At 40.0% G+C, this 23,013-nt stretch overlaps 1 protein-coding gene across 1 annotated transcript in view; it reads right to left on the bottom strand.

Annotated features, from left to right (window-relative positions):
• Nucleotides 1-8,289: 8,289 nt before the first annotated feature.
• LOC109366927 (disks large-associated protein 1-like) overlaps nt 8,290-23,013 on the bottom strand; it is an 18,497-nt gene continuing 3,773 nt past the window's right edge. The window contains exons 2-3 of the mRNA XM_031552817.1: nt 10,767-10,944; nt 8,290-8,538 (exon numbers count right to left, since the gene is read on the bottom strand). Coding sequence (XP_031408677.1) covers nt 8,290-8,538; nt 10,767-10,944 — 427 coding nt within the window. The remainder of the gene's footprint in view (nt 8,539-10,766; nt 10,945-23,013) is intronic.

Here is a 23,013-nt window from a genome sequence, read left to right as displayed (position 1 = left end):
ATATATATGCCCCATAGTCCATAATAGTTTCTCAGAGCCAATTACTGTTAGACTACCGTATAAACATGTATTTAGGAAGCATGAAATATGTAATTATTTACCCAATCTGGTACCTAATACATCTGAGCTTACAAATGGGAATTACTGACATGATGGAATACAACAGCTCCACACAAATTGCTCTAGCACAAAAGGAGCCCTGCAGAATTGCACTCATTACACCTAGTTATTAAAAATTACCTGTTTTTTTTTTTTTTGAATTCCAAAATCACTCAGTAGTTTTAAGAAGCCCATCATCACCAATTATCTCATCTTTTTTTATCAATTCTTGGAATACACTGGTAATATGGTCCAAGAGAAGTTTGCAAATATTATCTGAGGACAACAAAAAATATTCAGTTCTAAACAAACTATTTGAAGCTTACTTCAGATGAGTGCAAAGCACTGCTGAGGACTGGTCAGTAGCACATGCTAAGAACAACCTGTGTTACTTTCATCCCCTAGATGGATTAATTAAGCATAGTCCCTTCAGGAAAGAGGCCTAAGTCTTGTTTCCCTAAAGAATGGCAGTTAAAACCAATCACACTCGTATTATTTTCCTAAAATAGACTATATTACTGAAAATGTGATTGCATTATATAAATTGGGTCATGTCTTCAGCTTACTAATCCATTTCATTTCTATCACCACCATCACAAAAACACTGCACTTAAAATAATTCAAAACAAAGAATAGATTCACGTCTTTCTTGCGTTTCTCTGTTAAGTGACAACTCAATGATTTGCCCTTCATTAGTTATTGACATCTCAGCTAAAGGACAACATATATCTAGTGCTCAGGGTTCTGTTGTTTTGGAGTGATTACCAGGCCCCGTGCACAGCACTTTGGATAAAGGTTATAGTATCTGTAAGTGGAAACAGACTGTGGGTTTATTTTATATTCTGCTCCACATTTTACCTATTATGTGTAATTATAAGTCATTGCTGCTGTGGGAAATCTGCTTCCTTGCAACGTAATTCTAGGCATTCAAAGACATATGTAATTCCAGACATATTTCATATACCCTACTCCTGCTTGCAAGTCAGAAAACATTATCCTCCAGAACACAGATACATGAGGCCACCAATGAGATCTACTGCTAGAATCTCGTGCCATGAAGTCACATCAGCATGGCCCTGCACCTGAGTTTCCTGATGATAGAGATGTGAGTGACACCACGGCCTCTGCCAGAGGGAGACATGTCAGCCAGCCCAGGCTTCTCAACACAGGGCAAACAAGTCTGCCAGAAACAAGGAGAGACAGTTGATTTAACCACTGCTTCTTAGATTGTGGCAAAGTCACTAAGGTTTCATGTTTGTTTATAAACAAAGGTTTAAAAAACAAACAAACAAAAAAAGTCTCAGCCAATGAGACTTCAGACATGTGTTACTTAGACAACACAGCAACTTTCAAATTATTATCTGACTTGTAATACCTTTCTGTATATTTTGTGAAGAACGCTCAGACACTTTAATATACTGGGATGAGCACGGCTGCTGGCTTCAGGTCAGGTGCCTATAGCACCTATATACCAGTAGTAGTGAGGGGCAATATGGTGGGATAGAATTGTCTCACTGGAATTGTTCAACAAAACACCTAACCGGGCCTCTGGACCCTCTTATGATAACCCAGATAGTGGTACACTTTATAACACCCAGGCAGAACTCAAACCCTTATTCAGTCTGTACTGCTAAAGGGAGAAGAACAACGCAAGCTGAGTCATGTCATCATATCATTAAGGTTGGAAAAGACCACTAAGATCATCTAGTCGAATCACCCATTTACCACCAATGCTGTCCACGAATACATGTCTTTCAGTGCCACATTTATAACATTTTTTGAAGATCTTCAGGGATGGTGATTTCACCACCTCCCTGGGCAGCCTGTTCCAGTGTCCAACCACTCTTTCTGAGAGTAAATGTTTCCTAATATCCAACCTCAACCTCCCCCGGTGCAACTTAAAGCCATTAACTTTCATCCTATTGCCCTTATCCAGGAGAAGAGGCCAACCCCCAGCCTCACTACAACATCCTTTCAGGGAGTTGTAGAGAACAATAACGCCTCCTCTGAGCCTCCTCCTCACCAGACAGAACAATCCCAGTTCCTTCAGCCGCTCCCCATAAGACCTGTGCTCCAGAACCCTCACAGCTTCGTTGCCCTTCTCTGGACATGCTCCAGAGTCATGATGTCTTTCTTGCAGTGAGGGCCCCAAAAATGAACACAGTTCTTGAGGTGTGCCCTCACCGTTGCTGAGTAAAAGGTTGAAATGATGTGAAATGATTATCGATTTTGTGTGTGCAACATAATCAAGAGATATTAATAAGTTGCATAATATATTTAGGCACTATATTTAGGCACACTCAGAAATACGCAAAGGATACCCAAAGTATTTTTCACCTTGGTACAATTGTTAAAACAATATTAATAAATAACAAAACATTTCATGTAACAAATCGTTGCATTTTCCTCTATTTGTGCTGCCAATAGGCTTCCTCCTTAAAAGCTCTTTTGATCAAATGACAGATTTCTCTTAAATATCTCCTTTTGAAAAAAAAACCACATGCTTTTTCCTGCTTCAGTGGACACTGTCAAACCTACAAGTCTGATAGCTAGTTCTATTCCCAGCATCAGAAAAAGCTGGCAGGGTCCCATAGCACAGCAGGCTGAAGGACAATCAGCACTGTATCCTTGTGCTAAGGATATCTGACGTGCAATCTTGGCCAAAGCACAGCCTGCAGTCTGAGGGAGGCTGAGTGCTGGTGAGAACACATCTGTGGTCTGTGCCCTGTATGGCACTCTCAGTACAAGAGTCCCAGCACAAAGAGGACGCTGACAGAGGTAGGAGGTCTGGAGCACGATGTACCCATACAGGTTGAAAGGTAGATCTGTCAGTCTGGAGGCTTGGAGGAACCTACTAGATGAGTGGTTTATGGAGAAGGCTGAGTCATGCATTTGTCAGATATGCACAAAAAATGGACAGGAGATAATGGGCACAAATTGCGCAAGGGAAATTCTAGTTATTTTTAAGAAAAAAAATTACACTGCAATGTAGTTCAGTGCTGGAAGAGGCAGCCTGGAAACACTGTGCAACTTTTATCTTTGGAGATATACAAGGAGAATTGGGGAAGTCAACCATATGGGTGTTATCTGAACAAAAGTAGAATTGTCTTTTGCTTCTGGAGATGTCCACAAAGTAAGACCAACACAGTCCTTCATGACACTTTAAGATCACAGTTTTAAATGCTTAAGGCTGTCTTTAAGTCCTGAGAGTGTCTCAACACAAGTCCAAGCAACTTAAGAGTTTTATAGATTAAATTCAGTATTTATAGTCAGAGAAAAGAGCCAGAATGAGGGAGGAAGTTGAAAAATTGGTATAATACATCCCAATGCCTGACACTGCTTAAATGGCTAACAGCTGTAACCACCAAGCATTTCTCAAGTAGGGACCCGTGTAATATTTATTCCAGTAATCCCATCTTCCAGGTCACAGAGTTCTGTACACCCAAAAGGTAAAACAGAATTTATCAGACTTATTTCAGTTCCTGACCTCAGCATAAAATTACACAGCACACAAACCAACCTGCCAAGTGTTCGGGTACAGCTAACATTTCCAGAGCTGACTCTCACATCTCAACCCTGCCCCTGTCTCAGGCAATTTTCATTAGAACAGTTTCCATGAGTGCCAGCATCATGCTTCAAGTCAGTTAGAAATTTTCCAGCAAGAGCCGTGTTCTCAGTTTTTCTCATTAAAAATCTCCACCAGCTTCAAAAACATTTTGTGTATATGTGTGTGTGCGTGTGTGTGCATGTGTGATGTGGAACTTAAAATTCATAAAGCCGATTTTTGGGATAGAGAAGATGAAACTTGCTCAAGCTACAGTCAGATGCCTCTGAAATTAGAAACAGTGTTCTCCTCCAAGGTCAGCTCCTCATTAGTAAAGGAAAACATTCTTAAGTGTTGGTTTAAGCAATCTGATAGTGGATCCAAAGGCACACTGCATGTCAGGATTACTCAGGGAAACAGAGGATATGAATCGTATAAATTCTTTGTCAAACAGTTTTTTAACACTCCAAATCTATTTTTAGGTTCAACATCTGCAGAAGGCCTTAATTTCATTGTAATTCTTCAAGCTTTCTGCAGAGATATCTTCATTTTTGGTACAAATCCAGAAACCAACCCTGGCTTCATTTGGAAACCAAATTTGAAATCCTCATTCCTTGTTTCTTTTTGGACAGAACGGTCTTTGAAAGGACAGTCCTGAGGAGTCCCATAGAGCTTGGACACAGCTGGGGTACAGTCAGTTCCAGCATCCTTCTCCACAGGCTTTGATTTTATTCTTGAATTCTGCCTGGCACAAGTCTATTTTTAATGCCATTTGCATTTTTTTTCCCAGTTGGCTAGGCAGCCCCTTAGAGATTTTCCACAAAGTACCTGACCCCTCTTGGTCAGATGTTCCAGAGAACGGAAGGAGAACAGCTTGCTCAGCCGAAGCCCCGTAATAAGCATACACTGTGATAACTCTCAGTCCTTCTCTAACCTGCTGGCTGCACAGCGTGATTTCCTTGGGATTTTTGTTTGCTTTGCTTTTAATCTGAAGTGTAATATTTCTGAGAATCACCAGATGGCATTGCTGCAGATAATTCTGATATTTCTGTTTATCTAAGTGTACATAAGTTAGATATTGAAAAATACCTACTGCAATCCATGCAGATTATTTCCTGATATTATTCCTTGAGCACAGCTACAGAGGTGACATTTTCAATGTAAACATATCCAGCCTTAATTATGTATTTGCATCCACATATACTAATGCTTGAGCCCTCACAACATCAGATGGTTTATCTGTGCTGCAAAGGAGAGTGCATGGCTGCACAGAAACAGAATATACAAGGTTCTCCTACACTATACAAGTCAGACAGGAGATGTTTCTTAGACTACCTTAAAATTTTATTGTTTCTTAATCACTATATCCTTTAGGCACACTGAAATGATTTAAAAGCATTTTAAATTCTTAAAATGTTGCCTGTTTAGTATCTGAATCTGCTGGCCAAAGACTTTCAGCTACAATGGTGGCATCTGCAAATAACCAGGATCAAATTATGTACTAATTCACACCTCATTAAGCTCCTCTGAAGAGCTCAAATGATATGGGTAGTAACTTTTAGCCTAGGCTATGCAGCATAACATATGCTAGCACCCTGGGGCTGTGGGAGCTTTCAGCCCACACAGCCCAGCTCTGAGGCCAGTGTGGGTCCAGCTGGGATGGCTGGACCTCCTCAACTTCCTAGCCCTCCAGCATGGTAAGGTTGTGATGGGGCACTTCTTTCCCAGGCGTTTCTACCACCACATTAAATGGTAAGCTCACATTTTCTCTTCTCATTTCATAATCCTTCTCTTAAAACCAAGAATAAAACAATATCTCGCCTACAAGACTGCCTTATGAATGAAGTACCCTCTTCCCAGATGCACGTAGAAGCCAGGTGCAGTCACCTCACCATGCTTCTGCAGCTGCATGAAGACCAGAGCAGGCCACAGAGGCGACCAGGTGGTTGAGCACATCTCCAGGAACCCAAGAGATAGCGGTGTGCCACTAATTTTAGAACTAAACCTATGTGGTAAAAGGAAATTAGAACCTAAGGCAGCTACCACTGTAGCATAGACTAGTTCAATATTTTTACTCAGATGCCCTGGAAGTCTGTGGGCCATTTCTTTGGAGGAATAGTTTTGAATGCAGTGGGCATGTAGTCCTTTTTTCTCTTCAGCTGCCATCATGCTGGTATTTTCTTGTACTACCAGCAGTCAAACAAATTCCCACTATTAGTGTATGACCACAGCTTTGAGCATTAGTAAATGAGAAGTCAAGTCCCTGAGGAAAGATCTAATGCTGATGAAAGAAACCTCCCTTGGCTGAACAGGCAGAGGTGTTTCTGGAGCAGAAGGACAGCTCTCTCATTAGGGGATGTTAAATTCATACTTTAGATTATAGTTATCCCCTATGTCTCCCACAAAAGCATTTGAAACATCACCTTAGTAGAGGTAAGACAGTTATCTTCCTTCTTTCTTTATATCTGCCTCACTGCCATTTAATTTGTTACTTTATTGAGGCCAGTATTAATAGAAATCAAAGAAGTCTTCCCTAGGATTGCTTTTCCAGTCGCAGGCAACAGCAAGGTAGTCAATACAGATGTTTTTGGATGGAGTTAATTCAGCACTAATCCTCATTAAATAGATGAAGGAATGTAAGTAAGGTAATAAAAGAGAAGCTGTCTGAAATAGCAATGCAAAGCACGGACCTTTGGGAGTTCAAGAATTAAAAAAATGAGAAACATAACTCAGTAAATCTCCCACAGCAGAAAATGTATCTGCAGCAGTCTCTTAATGCCTCTATGGATGTCCAAGAAGAGAGCTGCAAATCACTTATCTCTCTGGGTCTGAAGGGGCTGTCTACAGAAGCAGTAACGCAAGACAGACCCAGTGGATTACATTTTTCAATAACATAGCCTTGTTCCTACGATTTTTTAATAAAGCCAGCTACCCAGAGAAGAGATCAGAACTCTGTAATTGTGTTACAAAAAAGCAACAAGAACCAGAGACAACTTACAATAAATATTTTCCTCTTATGCGTTTTCCGAGCACATTTGGCTGGTGCATACAGCACCCTTCTACATTTACACACCCCATTTATACCCCCCATACATCCCCAAAAGGGGTACTGTTATTCTAAGTGACAGAAACAAACTCTTAAATAAAGGTTAAAGTTATTGTCTCATGGATTAATGAACAGTTATTCTATTAAAAAACCCTACAAAACTAATAAAATTATTCACAAATAAATGAAGAGCCACTCTGAGATGGCTAAGGTGATCCACGAATGGAAATCCTTGAAAATTCCCATCCTTCAGCTTTTGCCTCAGAACATTTGACACAAGCTAAAGCCCTGCAATGAAGTAAGACACACCCTATGTAAATCCTGTCTTTGTAGTGTGGTGCAAACCCTTCATGCATGCAAGCACTACTTTTGCAGAGGAAATTTTGTCAGACGAATGCTATTTCTAAATGGTTAGTGAATTAGACGAGAACTCCTCTGAGGCATTTGTTAAGAATACTTTGATGCCTGTCATGTATTGCCAATGTATTTCCAACAGTACTTAGACTTGCTACTTTTAGAAAAATTATGAATTAAGCTGAACATTTTTGGTTAAAAGGATTGAAGGCATCCTTTGATGACATAAACCAATTGACAAGAGGCTTTATAAAAAGACTTGAATGAGAGATTAGGAACCTACAATGTACAAAAAACTGCAGCTGGAAGACAAGAGACAAAAAACCAAAAGTTTAGAATACAGAAAACAGAAGCTACAGAACCTGGAAGAAAGATAGCGGGCACAGTGAAAAACTGTAATAGTAAATATTAGTTATAAATATGAAGAGTACATGAATAGTAATTGAATTTTGTGTAAAGCAGAGGAGCTGGAAGAAAGATGCCATCCCTTATTCTCTGACAGAGAAGAGCACGTGCATGCAATGGTTCCTGCCTCTTGCTGTTCTGAATACAAGAGGTGGACTTGGATTTTGGTTTCTGACTTGCTTTTCTTTCCCATAAAGCACTAATTTTGTCATCAGTATCTGGAATTCATTGTGGTTATTTCCAAAAGAAAAGCAACCCTGATAAGTGCTTGTATCTCTTATATTTAGATCCAAACTTCTCCTTCTTGTAAGGCTCGAGTCATTTTTGCTGTAGAAGGAGTAACAATAAGATGTGAACATGCATGTTTTGGCTTGCAGACTTCTTCATTCCCAACCTTATAATACAGCTGAAGAGATATGCCAGCCATTAATCAGTACATTAATGTAACTTCCAACTTACAGAAAGCACAACATCTCTCAAAGCAAAATTCAGCTGAGGAACCATCCTTTGCTGGTGAAAGCCAGCAGAGCTGCTAGCCCACAGCCTTCTTACTCAGCCTTGCTAAATTGTGATTGCTCTTCTAGGGATGAGAGCGGGAGGAGATATGACCTTGGACTTCCCTTCTGTGTGCTCTGAGCACAGAATAAATTAGCTTGGACACAGTAAACAACACAACTGCATCAGTCTGGGTCTGTGCCTAGTTTCAAGCTAATTACTCTGTCCAGCTCCCTGCTGAAACAAACTCATGGGTTTGGGTCTGGAAGAGATCTGATGGCTGACCTGATGGAGCTGCACAGAAAGGTACCTTCATTTTTGTAACTCCTGTGCATTTCCCATCTTGTTACTCACCAGTACTGCTCTGGATGGTCCTCACTGTAGTGGTTGTTCGCGGGGGAGAAGAAGACCGCAGTGATATGCACTCATCATCTTGGGAGCAGCCCTTCTCAATGGCTCTCACATAGCTGTGGCTCCTCATACGGAAGCAGCCCGGCATTGGCAGGTCCAGGGCCTCCACTGCCTGAGACTCAAGCTCACTGAACACTGACTCGCAGACGGACTCAAACTGACCATTCACCTCCATCTCACTCACCTGTGGGGAAAGATAATCAGGTTCAGAATGCAAAAAGTAGAGGTTTTATGCAGAGATTTTTATTTCAGCCCTTGATTCCAGCCAAGACCAGTGGGAAGCTGGGAGTCTCCATAATAGCGCCTGGTTTTCCTCATCCCAGGAAGAGAAGCTCTGACAATTATGACCATAACACATAACACTGAAAAACAAAAAACACACTTTCTTTTGTGGTTGAAAAAAAAATAAAGGTCAGCTTAACCTTGGGACAATCGATGCAAGCCAAAGGCAGTGACAGTGACTGAGCTGAGGGGCTGGAAGCTCAAGTGCAGACAGTAACAAACAGTGGGAAAGAGGAGGCTGGTATGGGAAGGAGCTTTGCTGCAGAGGGGAAATCTTTGTATAACTACACATTCTGGCTGACTCCTTTGAGAGCTGAAATGCACCAAGGAAACCTTAGACCCTTTGTGGAGCATACACTATGTGGTGACAAAGACTTCCACTCAACACAAATTCAAGAACAGTTAAAGGTATGCAGCTTTGCTTCAGACCTTGTGAACCTGAAAATTACTTATCTGTGCATATATATGAATGGATGCTCATATTTCTAAACTCATAACTGAGCCCTGAGCTTGGCATTAAAGCATAATGATTATCACTGTAGGAAATATGCACACAAAAAAACATCACTTAAGGGTTTTGCTATTTTTCAAGCATGCAAAAAGCCAACATTCCAGAATGTAAGACTTGGAGTGACAGAAAAAAATTAGGATGGCTCTTAATAAGGAAAGCATTATACCAAGTAATTTGTACACTTAAACAAAAAAGAAAATCTCAAAAAGTAGAACATACTGTTTTATCACTGGGAAGTTGCTTAAAATAGTATAGAAAGATCACAAAGAGTACATTATACAGAACAGTTCTAAAATGGTGGAGGACACTGATATCCCTGCATAAACATTTCTGAATCAAAACTTTAAAAACATTTTCTTATTCATGTTGACAAATGGCACTAATTCTTTGGCAGACAGCTTTGTCTAAGAGCTATGTGTCCAGCTAAATAAGTAAGCTAACCTAATGTTCACATAGTTTCCTCTGAGACTCTCATTTCCATGCTGCTTCTCTTAGATACATCCTAACCCTTCTGCTAGAGCATCAGCCCTTATGCGAAGTGCTTCACTATATTATACACAGGTGAATACTCTCAAGCTACCATGTCCAAAGATAGAATATCACAGAAACTCAAACTACAAATTCATACTGAATGGCCCATACATTTGTTACAGCTGAAGTCTTACTATCAATAACATCACTTGCTTTTTTTTGACATTCGATGATCTGACATCCCAGTGTTAAAGGGAATCACAGCAGAATCCTGTCTGCTATGCTTCTAGACCTCTTTAACAAAGTTATTTTATCCAAGAGATTTATCTGAATGATGCACGTAAGCAAACAAGCCAAAAGTCACACCAAGGAGCTACAGGATTATAGATGAACTACTGGCCCACTGCCCTGTGAAATGCTGGCACTTTTGCACTTCTTTCAGATCTGTCCCTGGCTAAATAAACTGCACAAGCATATTGTAGGCAAGGAGAGACTACTTTATGATGTAAAAATTCATAAACTGAATGAGTCACAATGAGACTTACTGTTCTTCTGGTTTAGAATGAACACAAAAGAGTCTAACAGAACTTCAGGTCAATAAGATAAGCAGACCTTTGCACTTAATATATTCTGTGATACTTGTACTATGAAAGTGAAAAGTTCAGAGGCGCTCAGGGTTAAGAATGTATACAACAGGATAACAAAAGCTTTGAAAATATAGTAATATTCTTGTAAAAATTGTAAAATACAAAATACTGTGGAATTCATTTTCCTTTAGCATTACAATCAGCTTCTACATGACTTTTTGAAGGATGTTCAGAGAATTTGATTTCAGACCAGATCCTTAAGACACTATTGATGAGCACCTGCTTTTGGAAAAGATAAATAAAAGATCAGACTGCTTCTCCTTCAAACAAACTGCATATTGTCCCACTCAATCCCACTCACCCTTTTGCAAAAGGAAGGCTATAGCATTATCAGATGTTGCATTCTCACAAACAAAATTGCATGAAAACTTTCAAAAACAAAAAAAAAGTAAATGTTTTGAAAGCATGTAGCATGCAATAGCTTGAGTCTATTTTAAGCAAAACAGAGTTTCTACTTGGTTTGGTGAGAATGATGCCCTGGTCTCCTATGCATGCACCCACCTGACTGATGGTACTCATGGCTCTCATGTAGCTCTCATTGCGTGAGCGGAACTTGGGGGATGTCAGCAGCCCTGCAGGATCCAGGCTGTCCAAGCTCCTGTTGATTGAGACTTCGCTCACTGCCCTCAGGTAACTGTGGCTCCGGATCTGAAGCTTTGGCGAGTGTTCACTGGATATCCTGAGAGGTTTGCAGGAAAAGAAAGAAAGAAAAAAAAAGATATTTCATCAAACACAAATAGCCTCATCAGAAGTGGGGATAAGCAAGTGTTTTTCACTGGGACAGCAGAACTTGAACTAGTAGTTATCCTTATTTCATAAATACACAAATACTGTGTAATGTCAGCACTTTTATTTGGATTAATCTCTTTCTTTGGTGGAAAGAGAAGTAACGTGTAAATCATGCCTAAGCAGAATGGTAACATAACTTTTATTTTATTTACTGAGAGCAGCACAGCAAAATTTTACGTTGTATTTATGGTGGCAGCTACCCATTCCAATAAAAATTTTACCATGTGGGACAAGAGGAGCAATGACATTGAAACGATTTCATGTGTAGGTTTTAAAAGACCAAGCGGAGCCATTGAGGTGAGAGCAACAGAAAAAATGCTGCAACCACCAAAATCAGACAGAGAGCGTGGTGAGGAAAGGAGTGGCCTGAGACTAAATCTGCATTTAGTAACCTCAACACACCTGCCAAACACTTCTTGATGTGGCCAGAAGTTCTATTTTTTTTTTTTTAAGTGCTTGTTTCTCTCTCAGAAAGACTGGTATTGATCAGACCTGGCTCTGTGACTCATGCATGTTCCTGTTAAATAGGAATGGAGTCTCCAAGGGCATACGAGCAAAAAGTGTAGGCAGACCATCCACAACATGCAAAATGACTTCACAGCATAGCTTAACTCAGGAAATCACTCCAACAATCATGGTTGAATTTGATGTGCTTTAATTTTATATTTTAATGCTGGCTGAAGGCACAAGTTGAGAAAACGTAGACCAGGAAAGTAGCTTTACATGACTTGATGTCAAATTAGAAGCATGAAAACCACAGTTGTGTTTCTGAAGTGGAAACAACCCCCATCTTTACCATACTAGTGACAAATGAGATGGACAAGTAGTAGTGTAAGTAAAGTGCACAAACTGTAATACTCAGGAGTTAGCCAGCAAGGCTCATAACATTCAAATACAATTTTCTATTTGTGAGATGTTTTACCCTCTGAAAATGCTCAGTAAGTGTTGTCTTCGCAATCTGACCCATAAAAATATAAGTCACAAAAAAACTGATTTGCATCTTTTTTACGGTATAAATTTTTTTGGGATATATCTTCTTAAACAATGAACACATAATGTATTGAAAGGGTATTTGTATTGAAATATCTTCAATATTCTCCAAGTACTGCAAAGCCAACACACTAAATTGACAAAATTTTACATTTTGAAAGGCGTATCTTACATGGATACTTGCATGTATATGAATAAAATATTTGTAACCTAATTAAAGGCTTAAACTTGGTTAACTAATGTTTAGAAATGCATACCCAGTTGACCTGAAAGAAGAGAATCCATTTTATGTTTAATTCGTCCAGCATTTGCAGATATTTTGCATTCAAGTAGCTAACGTTGGCTATTAGTATGAACAATTTGCCAGTGACATGCACACTTCTGGTAACTGTCAATGTATTTTTAGGAGGACAAGTCCGTGTAATTGCGCACCTAAGTAGTTCAGCAACTGGGCCTATTTCTGAATGGCTCAATACATATTAAAATCTAGGCCATCTCTGAAATACTGCATTGTCTGGCTGCTAATTACCTGCCTAATAAAAATATGTAAACTTATACTAATTACCAGGTATTTTTATCACAAAGATATATCCTTTGCTTGCCATTTTCAGTGGGTGCGCAGTGCAATACTCACAGGAGCCGTTTTCACATGCTCTGAATCCTTAAGCCATTTGATTCCACATGTAAAAAGCAGAAAGCTTTTTAGATGTCAGAATTAGTAATGTTTCAAATGACTCAAAAGAACGAAGAGAAAATGATGAAAAAATGACCATTACAAAACGCTGCCAGCTACAGCATTTTTATAACTAACAGTAACCATAGATCTCTTGGAAAAACAAAGAATCCTGTCTGTTGGTTGATAGAAATTTAGAAATAAAAAGAATAAAACAATTAAAAAGACAGAATGAATAATTCAACAGACATTATTTTTTCAGATGCATGCAAGCTTCCTCACTCCTTGTAGATCTGTAAACTGATCAGTGTCGCCTGAAATGCATTTCTTAAATTAATTCAAAATGTACTTCTTCATGAATATGCTGTGAACAGTTTGCTGCCAGTATGTGACATGCAAAATTCAAATATGCTTGATTAGCTGCCAGTTAGTCAAACGTGTCACCTGGGGCTGTCGCTGTTCACTGATTAGCTGAGCTCACAAGAATAAACTGCAGTACATTGCAAAATTCAGTGCACACATAGTGCCAGACAGAAATTTGCAAGTGCTGAGGCAGGTGTCCTTTAAAAACTGGAAGCACTATATCAAGGTGCAGGGACGCAGGGCAGCAAGGTTTTGATGTTGGACCCAGGGCACAGCTGTTACTACCACTGTCATGGAAAATGTATAGAAATTCATTTTTTACATGTATTTGCATTGCTTAAGAATGTTTTCCCAACTTTGCAGAAAACGAGGGCATGTATCCATGACAGAAAACACTTTGCTGCTGGGTGGTCAGCACAGCTACCTCCTTTCACTCAGTACTTTTCTTCCAGAATATATGACCTGCTAGTTTGGCACATATCTAGAACAATATCTAGAACAACATTTTACAGGTGGCCACTAATTTTAGCCTGTGCATACCTCCCATCTGTTGTTTAAACCTGACTAGAACACTGGCAGCTGCTGGAGGAGGTGGCTTCCTGCTTACTGATTGCTACAGTCACTCCTTCACTAGATGTAGCGATGGGGAAGAAAGAAAAATTTAAAGCACAGATGAAGAAACATCCACAGGTTTCCATTTATGATGATTAATATTATCTTCATAGCTGTGTAATAAATTGTCACTATATTCTATAGCGCACTCCAATGAAAAGCTGAAAGGCCACTGAATTTTGAAATCATTCAGTTCAGTCAGGAATATGGCTATGTACAATAGGAAAACATCTGAATGTCTAATTTATTGTTTTCAGAGTTTCTATTACCTATAACATGCAAATGAAAATAACCTATTCTTTCTTATGGGTTCAACTCCATATCCCGTTTATTGTGCATTACCTAAAGTTTTTTTTAATGCCATAATTTCCACAACATAGTGTAATAGGCAAGGGACTCAGACTTTGGGATTCCATGCATTAGATATATTAATTGGCAGGAGAATGTGTGAGTTACTGAACCTCTTCAATGACCTCCTCTAGTGTGCTGCATCATTTCTGTGCTGCAGTGCTTGCCTGTGTAACATGGGACAAGCACCCAAGAGTGGTCCTGAAGTCAGAGCCCAGGCCCTTTCCCAGGACCTCTCTGCCTGTCCCTACTGTGGAGCTCAAGGGGACTGACTGGAAAAGTTGTGCTGAGGAGAGTGGAAATGAGGTTTCACAGGATCACCACAGTTGGAAAAGACCTCCAAGGTCATCCAGTCCAACTGTCCAACCACCACCAGTATTTCTCCACTAACCATGTCCCTCAGTGCAACATCTACATGTTTCCTGAACACCTTCAGAGATGGTGACTCCAACACATCCCTGGGCAGCCTGTGCCACTGCCTGACTGCTATTTGGAGATGTTTTTTTCTAACACCAAACCTAGATGTTTGCTGAGTCCTGGTGAGAAAAATAGGCTCCCCTGGGTGGAGGAAGGCCAAAGTCTCTGACTGACACTGTACCTCAAGAAATTTTGAAGTATCCCACCTGTGAAAGCAAAGCACTACTGAAAGCCTGTGAGGTGGTCTTACAAGGAGAAGAGCACTAATTTAAGCAAAAAATAAGTTTAGAGAATCATCTAAAACAGAAGATCACAAAGATGTGCAAAGGAAATATTTAAGCTGCCTCTGCATACTGCCCTTTGATTTCTGCTCTGTACCTTTCAGACATACTGAGATTGAGTCTCTCTTTTTCATTCAGGTGTAAAAATGAAAGGATTTAAAATGCACACATAATCACCTCTAACACCGTTGCAACATACATTCTTTCAATCACCTTCTCAGATGATCACCAGGATTAGCAAGGAGTGAAGAATAGCTATAAATTCTCTTTAAAAACTGCCTTGTTGTTTCTGAATCATATATTCTGTCTAGAATTTAGCTAATTCACATATATATGAAAGGCTATAAAATAATCTTAGCAGGTTAAAAATGAAATGGCTTAAATGTATTCCTTGAAGAATTTCTTTGCTTTGAAAATGACTTTGAACTGACAAAGTGGACAAAAAAGATTTCCTTATTTACAAGAATCGGCAAGTTTAGTTTTTAATATTTTCTTTTCATTTAGGAAGGCTGTCATAGACGTGCTTTTTGAGAAAAACACATTCGCAGCACTTCATTTCTGAATGAAGACAGGGAGAGACTAGACTGACAGTGGCTGCATCCCCTTAGCTTAGATGTATAACATAACAGGAAAAAGTGCTGTAAGGAAAAATATTCCTGAGGCTGGATTCTCTTCCCCAAGTTCAGCATTCAGATTCATAGAACAAAGCACAGGGTTGTGCCAGCTGGGTATGGTGCTATGCCAACACAAAATGACAAAGCAGAATAAAGGGAAAGTCATAGAATCATAAAACAGTTTGGATCGGAAGGGACTTTTAAGATCATCTAGTTCCACCCTCCCCGCCCCTTGCTATAGACAGGGGTAGAAATATGTCCTGAATACCTCTGGAAGCCAGCAAGGGAGTGTACTAAAACCAGCCTTAAAGCAAACAAAAAGTCCCCAGAAGCACATCACACACACCAAGCCAAACAACAAGAAAATCAGCCCAACTGTACAACCCCCCACTATTACTCAATTTCTCAACTCAAGGGACAGCCTGGTTCCCAGAGGCTTGATTACCGTGGGGCTGAACACCCCACCTCCAGCCTGACTACTGGGTCTGCCCAGTATACATCTCTGTGATTTGTCTTTCATTTGCATTCTGGTTCTGCCAGAAGGAAGAATAACTGCAGTCTGACACAGAGCAAACATTGAAGGACATCAGGGAAGAACATGTACAGAACAAAGTCATTCAAGTGCATCCATCCGACTCCAGCCATGACATGGATCAGCAGCCTGGGATAATTTAATCATGTTGGCACCCATGTTCTGCTGCATTTACAGTGCAGTGTACAAAAGGCTGTCATGCTACTGACAGAGACAACAGCAGTACAAAAACACTTTTGAGCATCTTCTCCCCTCGCCAGAGATTTTTTTTTCTGAGTTTTGAAGATCTCTGGTTCTGTTTTTGTTTAGAATCAAGTGAATCTCCTCATGGGAATTTTCTACCTTGAACCTACAAAAATAAGTAACCCTCTCAAGTCCTTAGTGGGTTGCTAAAGAGCCAAGTGGGAGAAAGAAAAGTTTAAAACTTGGAGACAACTGGAAAAAGAACATCTGCTGAAGAGCAATTCAGCATTATCTACCCCAAACTGGCATCTGCTTCAATATTATAAGAGATGCCATTAATAAAGCATCCTTACTGTACAGACCAATGCACACATATCACAAAGATATGTGGGACATGCAGAGGATATACCACCAGGTGAGAGGAGGTAGAATCTGTGGGACTGCATATTTGTCTTTCTGCTTGATTTTACAGAAGCTGGTAGGGCTAAAGAAGAAAGTAATTTAGAAAAAAAAAAAACAAACCAACAATTCAGAAGTCCCTAAGTGTAGCATCACACAGCTCTCTAACGTGTCTATATCCAGCTGTTGCAGCTTTTTGTGTAAGCATATGGTGTTCTGCCAGAGATCTTCTGCTTGTTTCACAGAGGACAGCAGGAACTGGATCAATTTTTTTTTTCTTTTTCTTCCCTTCCCCCCCTCAAGCACTTGCTTCTGCCAAGCACAGTTGCCTCTCAAACTCTCCATGTTGAGCTATTGCCAGCTTCAGAATCAGCCATGATACCACTTCTTTGGGATTTCATGAGAGGGAAACCCATTTCTTTCAAAAGACATTGAAGCTTGGGATTGGAAATTGGTTCTTTTTTTACTGAAGATAGGGGATGATGTTGTATGACCATGCTCGCTCCCTTGTAAGGGCTAAAATGTTACCAAACAAAGCTGACTGCTGCATAAAAACTATCAATACACATCAAAATAAGTATCCTCCTTTAATTCAAAGGTCCTTTCAGATACTAGATAAAGTCAAAAGATAAGGCTGATGAACTGAAGGATCCTTTTACCTGCCACTGACATGCTGAATCATCCCCATGCATTCTAGACATGGTCAAAGAATAGAGCGTAGCATGAAAATGACACATAGTGCCATATGCAACTGAGTTGGCAAGAGCAGATGGAAGATGATGCAGACAGACTTTTTAAAGACTTTCTCTTTAATCAGAAATCTGGTCTACACACTGGTGTGTTGATTCCCATGTGGGGGTGTGCGCGGGGGTAACAGTTGTGAGTATTCTTCTCTTCCGCTCTGGAGGGTGAGAAGAGATGCTGAAGTGTAGAAACAGCTCAACCTAATGAACCAGCTCAACTCAGTGATGCCAGGGTAAGCTGTTACTGTACAACATGCAGTTTTTATTTACACTAGAAAATATATGCCACACCTATCATGGTAAGATTTAACATCTCTGAGAGAGCTCGCCTTGACAAGAGCAGCTTTCCTCTCAGAAGACCCACAGAGAAAAGCTGTGGGCTTCATTTTCCTATTACCAACCTTACCAAATCTATGCTTAAATAGATTTTAGAGACCTTTTCTTCTGGAAAAGATCTCTGAACCTACATCAAACATAACACCAGGCTCTTCTGGGGATTTCTGAGGGATCCTTCTCTGGCAGCACAGATGCTTCATCTGCACCAGGGCCTGCTCTTCCAAACCCCCTCCAACAGCCCAGCTCGTCTTTCCATTAAATTCCTACAGCAGTACTTTGAAGAACTCTCCACTCTATTTTCTGTCACAAAAGACATTGTCATCTCCTCTCAGCTCACCCCTCTGATCCCACATCACACCATGTTCCTGGTGACTTGTGCCACCACTTCCCTCTAGTGAGATTTAAGCCATCTGCAGTCTGGGAACTCTCGTTTTTTAGTCAAGCACTTTGCTTTGCCAGCCAAACCCGTGAAAGTACGAGGGCAGTCTCTCCAAGAAGTAGGGCAGGTGATGCCACCAGGTCTGCACAGGCACAGCTTTTGGCATTGGACATGGACCACTTCACCCTAATATTTTAATTGCAGCTATTATCATAAGTGCATCAAATCATTCTGTCATTTCTCTTCCTCTCTCAGGTGACTGCTAACACAGGCAAAATATCCTCTTGCACACCTGCAGATCTGTACTTTGGGGCAAACAGTAAACTTTGAATTTCTTAGGTAGTTCCTAGTTAGAATACTGATAGAGGGCTGTTCAGGGTAACTGGAACCAAGATATTTCCCATCTCAATCCTTGTGTTATTCTATAAAAATCCTGATCTCCATACGCTCAGACCTCACAGCCTAATTTAGTTTTTAGGTCTCCCTCATTCATCCATTGAAAGTCTGATTAATTCTGCCACTGGGAAAACCCAAGAGTGCAGCTCTCTGCCAAACCATAACAGGAAAGCTGTTGCTTTTCAAGAATGTCACCCAGGCTCCTGCAGAGCTAGCTGCATACCCAGCCCTCTGCTTAGCACCATGGCTTCTGCAGAAGGACCAGTTTGCTCCCAGGAGTGGGAGGATAGCATCCTGCTCAGCTCAAAGAGATCTTCTGGGCAGAATTCCCAAAACTGAACATATTCCTGTGCTGAACTGACATGATACTGGTTAGTGTTTACCTAGAGGTGATGTTTTCCAGGAAAATACAAAAAAAAAAAAAGAAAAAGTATTTGCTGTCGAGTGTCAAAGTTTAGAATATTCTTCAGTGCATATTTTCAGGGGTGATCATCCCCAGCTCCACGTGGAGCAGTAACCAAGTGATGGTCCCCTGTGCACTGCATGGCTTTGAGCCTGCAGGCATCTGCTCCAATACACCCTGATCAGAAAGACATTCCCCAACACCCAGGCTAGATCTGTATAAACATCTCCCACTGATAATAGAAACACATCTCAGTTTTGCAAGTCAGCACCATTTCAGCAACACCTTTACATGAATAAGTAGCCACCTGTGTTTTCCCAAAAATTCATATTACAGAGACGGCTTTTCTCACTTCCTATTCAGTCTTCTGCTGTTTCAAAATTTTCAGATGCCTACTAAAAAAAATGCAGATTCAACACCAGCTGTACAGATGTGCTACACAGAACAAAAGCATTGGAGAAACTCTGAAAAGCAAGGACATCTCAAAGCAATGAGGAGGGAAATATACCAAATACAACTAAGCTACAAGGCTGAGCTAACCCTCATATATCACCGCGTAACAGCACAATCTCCAACACAGTGTTTAAGGAAGGAAGATTCAATCCAGGGACAAGCACACTATGTGACTATTTTGGTAACACCTGCAAACTGCTGAATTGCACTATAATATATACAGGTGCTTGTTGTGGGTTTTATCTTCACTTTTCTGTTGATGCCATTTTCAAAGGTTACACATGCACTCTCACTAAATGTCTGTTTTGGTATCCTCTACTTTAGCTTGTTTTTATTTGAAGAACACTAAGCAGTTTAAAGTGCCTGAAGATTGCTTTTTCTTATTTTCCAGGCAAGTAATTCTGACTTACTGTGTTTTGTTTCTCCGCAGACACCTGGGAAGTGTTGACTTGAAATGCCAAGTCAACTCGACGTCTGGCTTGAACGCCAGCCTCTCCTGACAGCAGAGGGGTTTGCAAGGGGGGTCAGAAGACAGAGCAGTAACCTCCTGCATAACTTCACTGCGGGTTTCTCAAGCTGTGTCTGGATGAGCACAGCTCGGAGCTCAGGTGTGACCTGCAGCTGTCTTTTCCTGTTAAAAAAGTCTGTCAGGGGAGAAACTGTTGAGATGGGTGTTACCACTGCCTAAGATAAAACCCTGCAGCTTCTCTTGTCATACCAAAGAAGCTCAAAGTATTTTTTTCTATGTTTTTACAGAAGCGATATCTAGAATGCAAGTAAATTAAAAGAATAATGGTGCGAAGTAGTCTTCTAACAAATCCTCTGCTGATTATCTGGGCTGCAGTCTCTCCTGCTCTAGGAGATTTTTCCTTTTACTCCAATCATCACAGCCATAGCAATACCCCAGGAGCAGGAGACTTTCCCTTCACAAAACTTTACCAAAGCTATTCCTCAGCAAAGAGAAGCTGCTACCACTTTCCCTTCAGCTGCTTTCACTTCAAAAGAAATCCCTTGAAAGAAACCCAGATAATACAAGAAATCTAGCTGTCTATATTTATTTCATAATTCACTATTTCTATTCCAAAGTCTTGTAGTGGTTAAGGAAAGATCCATCTGCTGTACTGAGATGCAGCGTGAAGTGGTAACTGAGTATTTCAGGTACATGTGAAATATATCACTATCTGGACAACTTGGTTCATAAGTGTGCTTATAAACAGGATCAAACCACTGCAAGCCTCCAGCAGGAAGTCTGCAGTTTATATCCATTAGAAAAACTTTTCTTGTAAGAAGAACATTCAAAAGATTTAAAATGCTGCTTAAGATGTATTTTTATATATATTAGTATTAAAAAAAAAACAACAACAAAACAGAGCCCTTATGTCTTGTAAGCTATTCTTTGGCAAAGCTTTTTCCACAGTATATCCCAATGAAGCAGAATTAATTATATTTTGGGCTATGAGAGAAAAGAAGGAAAAAAATACCTTGAGAAGCTTGCATAATAATGCTAAATCCAGCTGGAGATTGAAAGGGACTTTTTCCCACAATTATTTAAAATGGTTATCTTTTAATTCAATGAAAATTGAATACTCTGAAACATTTATTTGGGTCTGAGATTAAGAAATAGAGAACCAGTTATGGCGCTGCTAATCATGCTATTAATGTCAAGGGTGGTGATTCAGATGGAGTCGATGAGAATGAAAAAATATTTCTGAAAAGTGGATCCTCTTCAGGGTGGAAGATATTCAAAGGGCTTATGCATCTCATTTTAAAGGAGGAAAACCCTTAATACGTAAGGAAGTGAGATGGCATCTTGACCTGTAACAACTGGAATTCTGAAGTATTTCCAAATACATATTTAATTGTCAGAATTAAGAAGTGTGCTTTGCTTAATTGGAACACTGCTCTTTTCCAATGAAAAATTCAAAAAAAATTAAGTCCTCTGAAGTCAGATGAAAGGAAAGCACCCAAATTTCTGTGTTTGCTTAGGAAAAATGAATAAAGTTTGTTCGTCACAAAGGACTGATTAAAAGTGTACACTTATCCCATATAAATCAGAATCCTGTTGACCATTTGTAAAGGAGATAAACACCTTTTCCTTTCCAGAATACAATGATAAGTTACATGGTAAAGGTGAAGATGGCCCTCTACAGTGCTCAAGAGAAAACACGCAGATACCTTTGTTTTTGTTTAAAACACCATAACAAAAAACTATAAAAACTAAAATTGCCAGAATAAGTAAACTCTTCTTGGCACTTAAAACTATGGTCAATGGACTATGATTCATGAGTTCAGATGTTGATGCTGACATAAGTTTGCTGTGACCTGGAGGAAAAGTCATATAAACTCCCAGGCTTAGCAAACAGGTACGCTAATACTTCCCTACACCTCTCAGGTGGGTTCATGATGTTGAATTAAAGTTAGCAACCATGACTGAGATTCTCTGATGGAAAAGAATAGCAGCATCATGTTTTTATTGCATTACTGGAGGCAAAAGAGACAGAATGACTGAGATAATAAAGTTCAGCTCCAGAGACAGCTACTCCATGCAAAGCAAAGTAGCTGAACAATAAAGAGTAACGAATGCTCAGTGTAATGGTCAAAAGGTACTTTAGAAGAAATGAATTTTTTAATGAAAACAATTTCTGACTGTATGACAAGTTACACACATCTCGAGTCAGGTTTTGCTGAGAAAATACAGAACTCTTTGAAAATCTCTGCAGCCTACTGAAGCTACAGAAAAATTTAATGCCCATTCTAAGCAAAGGAAGATGGAACCTACATTAAACTTTCTTTAGCCTCACAGTTCATATGAAGGGAGGCTGCAATTTTGCTGTGAAGTTACTTAATTTAATTGAGCTTCAGTAGTAGCTGCTTTCTTCCTCAAACGAGCTCTACCTTGAATGTTTGTTGTATGTGCAGCAACTATTTTTACCAGTCAGATTTTTTTCATCTTGATTAGGAAAAAACCTAAGTTTTGGTAATGTATACTAATCCCATTTCTTCTTGTCAGAGCAACAGGCAGAAGACCTGTCTGACAGTGTCAGAACACCATCATGTCTCTGTGTTACACTCATGGGTCCACTTCAGAAGCACTGCTCAGTTCCAAGTCTTGGGTTTCACCTGTGATGCACGAATCTGACAACCCACCCAATTTTGTTTGTTGGACTATAACTTGTAGGTAGGGCATTCTATGCCTGCAGCACCTTTCTGTTTTCCTGAATAGGGAATATAGGATTTTTCTTAATGACATGTATATACTTGAGCTGCCCATTGGCATACAGAAATACATAGGCACACCCTGATAGACAGAGAAAGCACTCATACCCAGTTTGCTATCTGAACAGTCCCCAGTACTGGACCATGACTGGACAAATGAAGCTGCTTCAAATTTACTTGTTCAGTTTAACATGCATCAAAGATCAGCTGTGTTAAATTGTTTGGATTTGGTGCAGTGTACCATGTGGAACCACAAAGATGCTAAAGAAGTGGGGTGATCTTCTGTATGTGACTGCTACTGGAAATCATATGATGTACAAAAGGGACTGGAAAATCTTGAGAACACCACAGAAAGATGGCCTTGAAAAATCGCAAGGCTGATCATGGCACACAGTCACGGTCACGTACACAGGGGTACCAATGATTACCAAGTGGGCAGGGCATTGGAGGATGTTAGTCTGAAAAACGTAAGTTCCCAGTAGCTAAGCTAATGGAACAATTCAATGAGATGTTAATAAAGAGCTCTGGTTATTCTCTCTGGAGCCAGCCAGCCACTAGAGGGAGGAATAATGTAGTGCTGCCACAGATAGCAATTTATTACACTTTTGCAATACATTAGTT

This window comes from Meleagris gallopavo, chromosome 3 (genome assembly GCF_000146605.3).
Source record: "Meleagris gallopavo isolate NT-WF06-2002-E0010 breed Aviagen turkey brand Nicholas breeding stock chromosome 3, Turkey_5.1, whole genome shotgun sequence".
NCBI classification, from domain to species: Eukaryota; Metazoa; Chordata; class Aves; order Galliformes; family Phasianidae; genus Meleagris; species Meleagris gallopavo.
The sequence above is the reverse complement of the archived record's forward strand: the minus strand, read 5'-3'. Positions and strand labels throughout refer to the sequence as shown.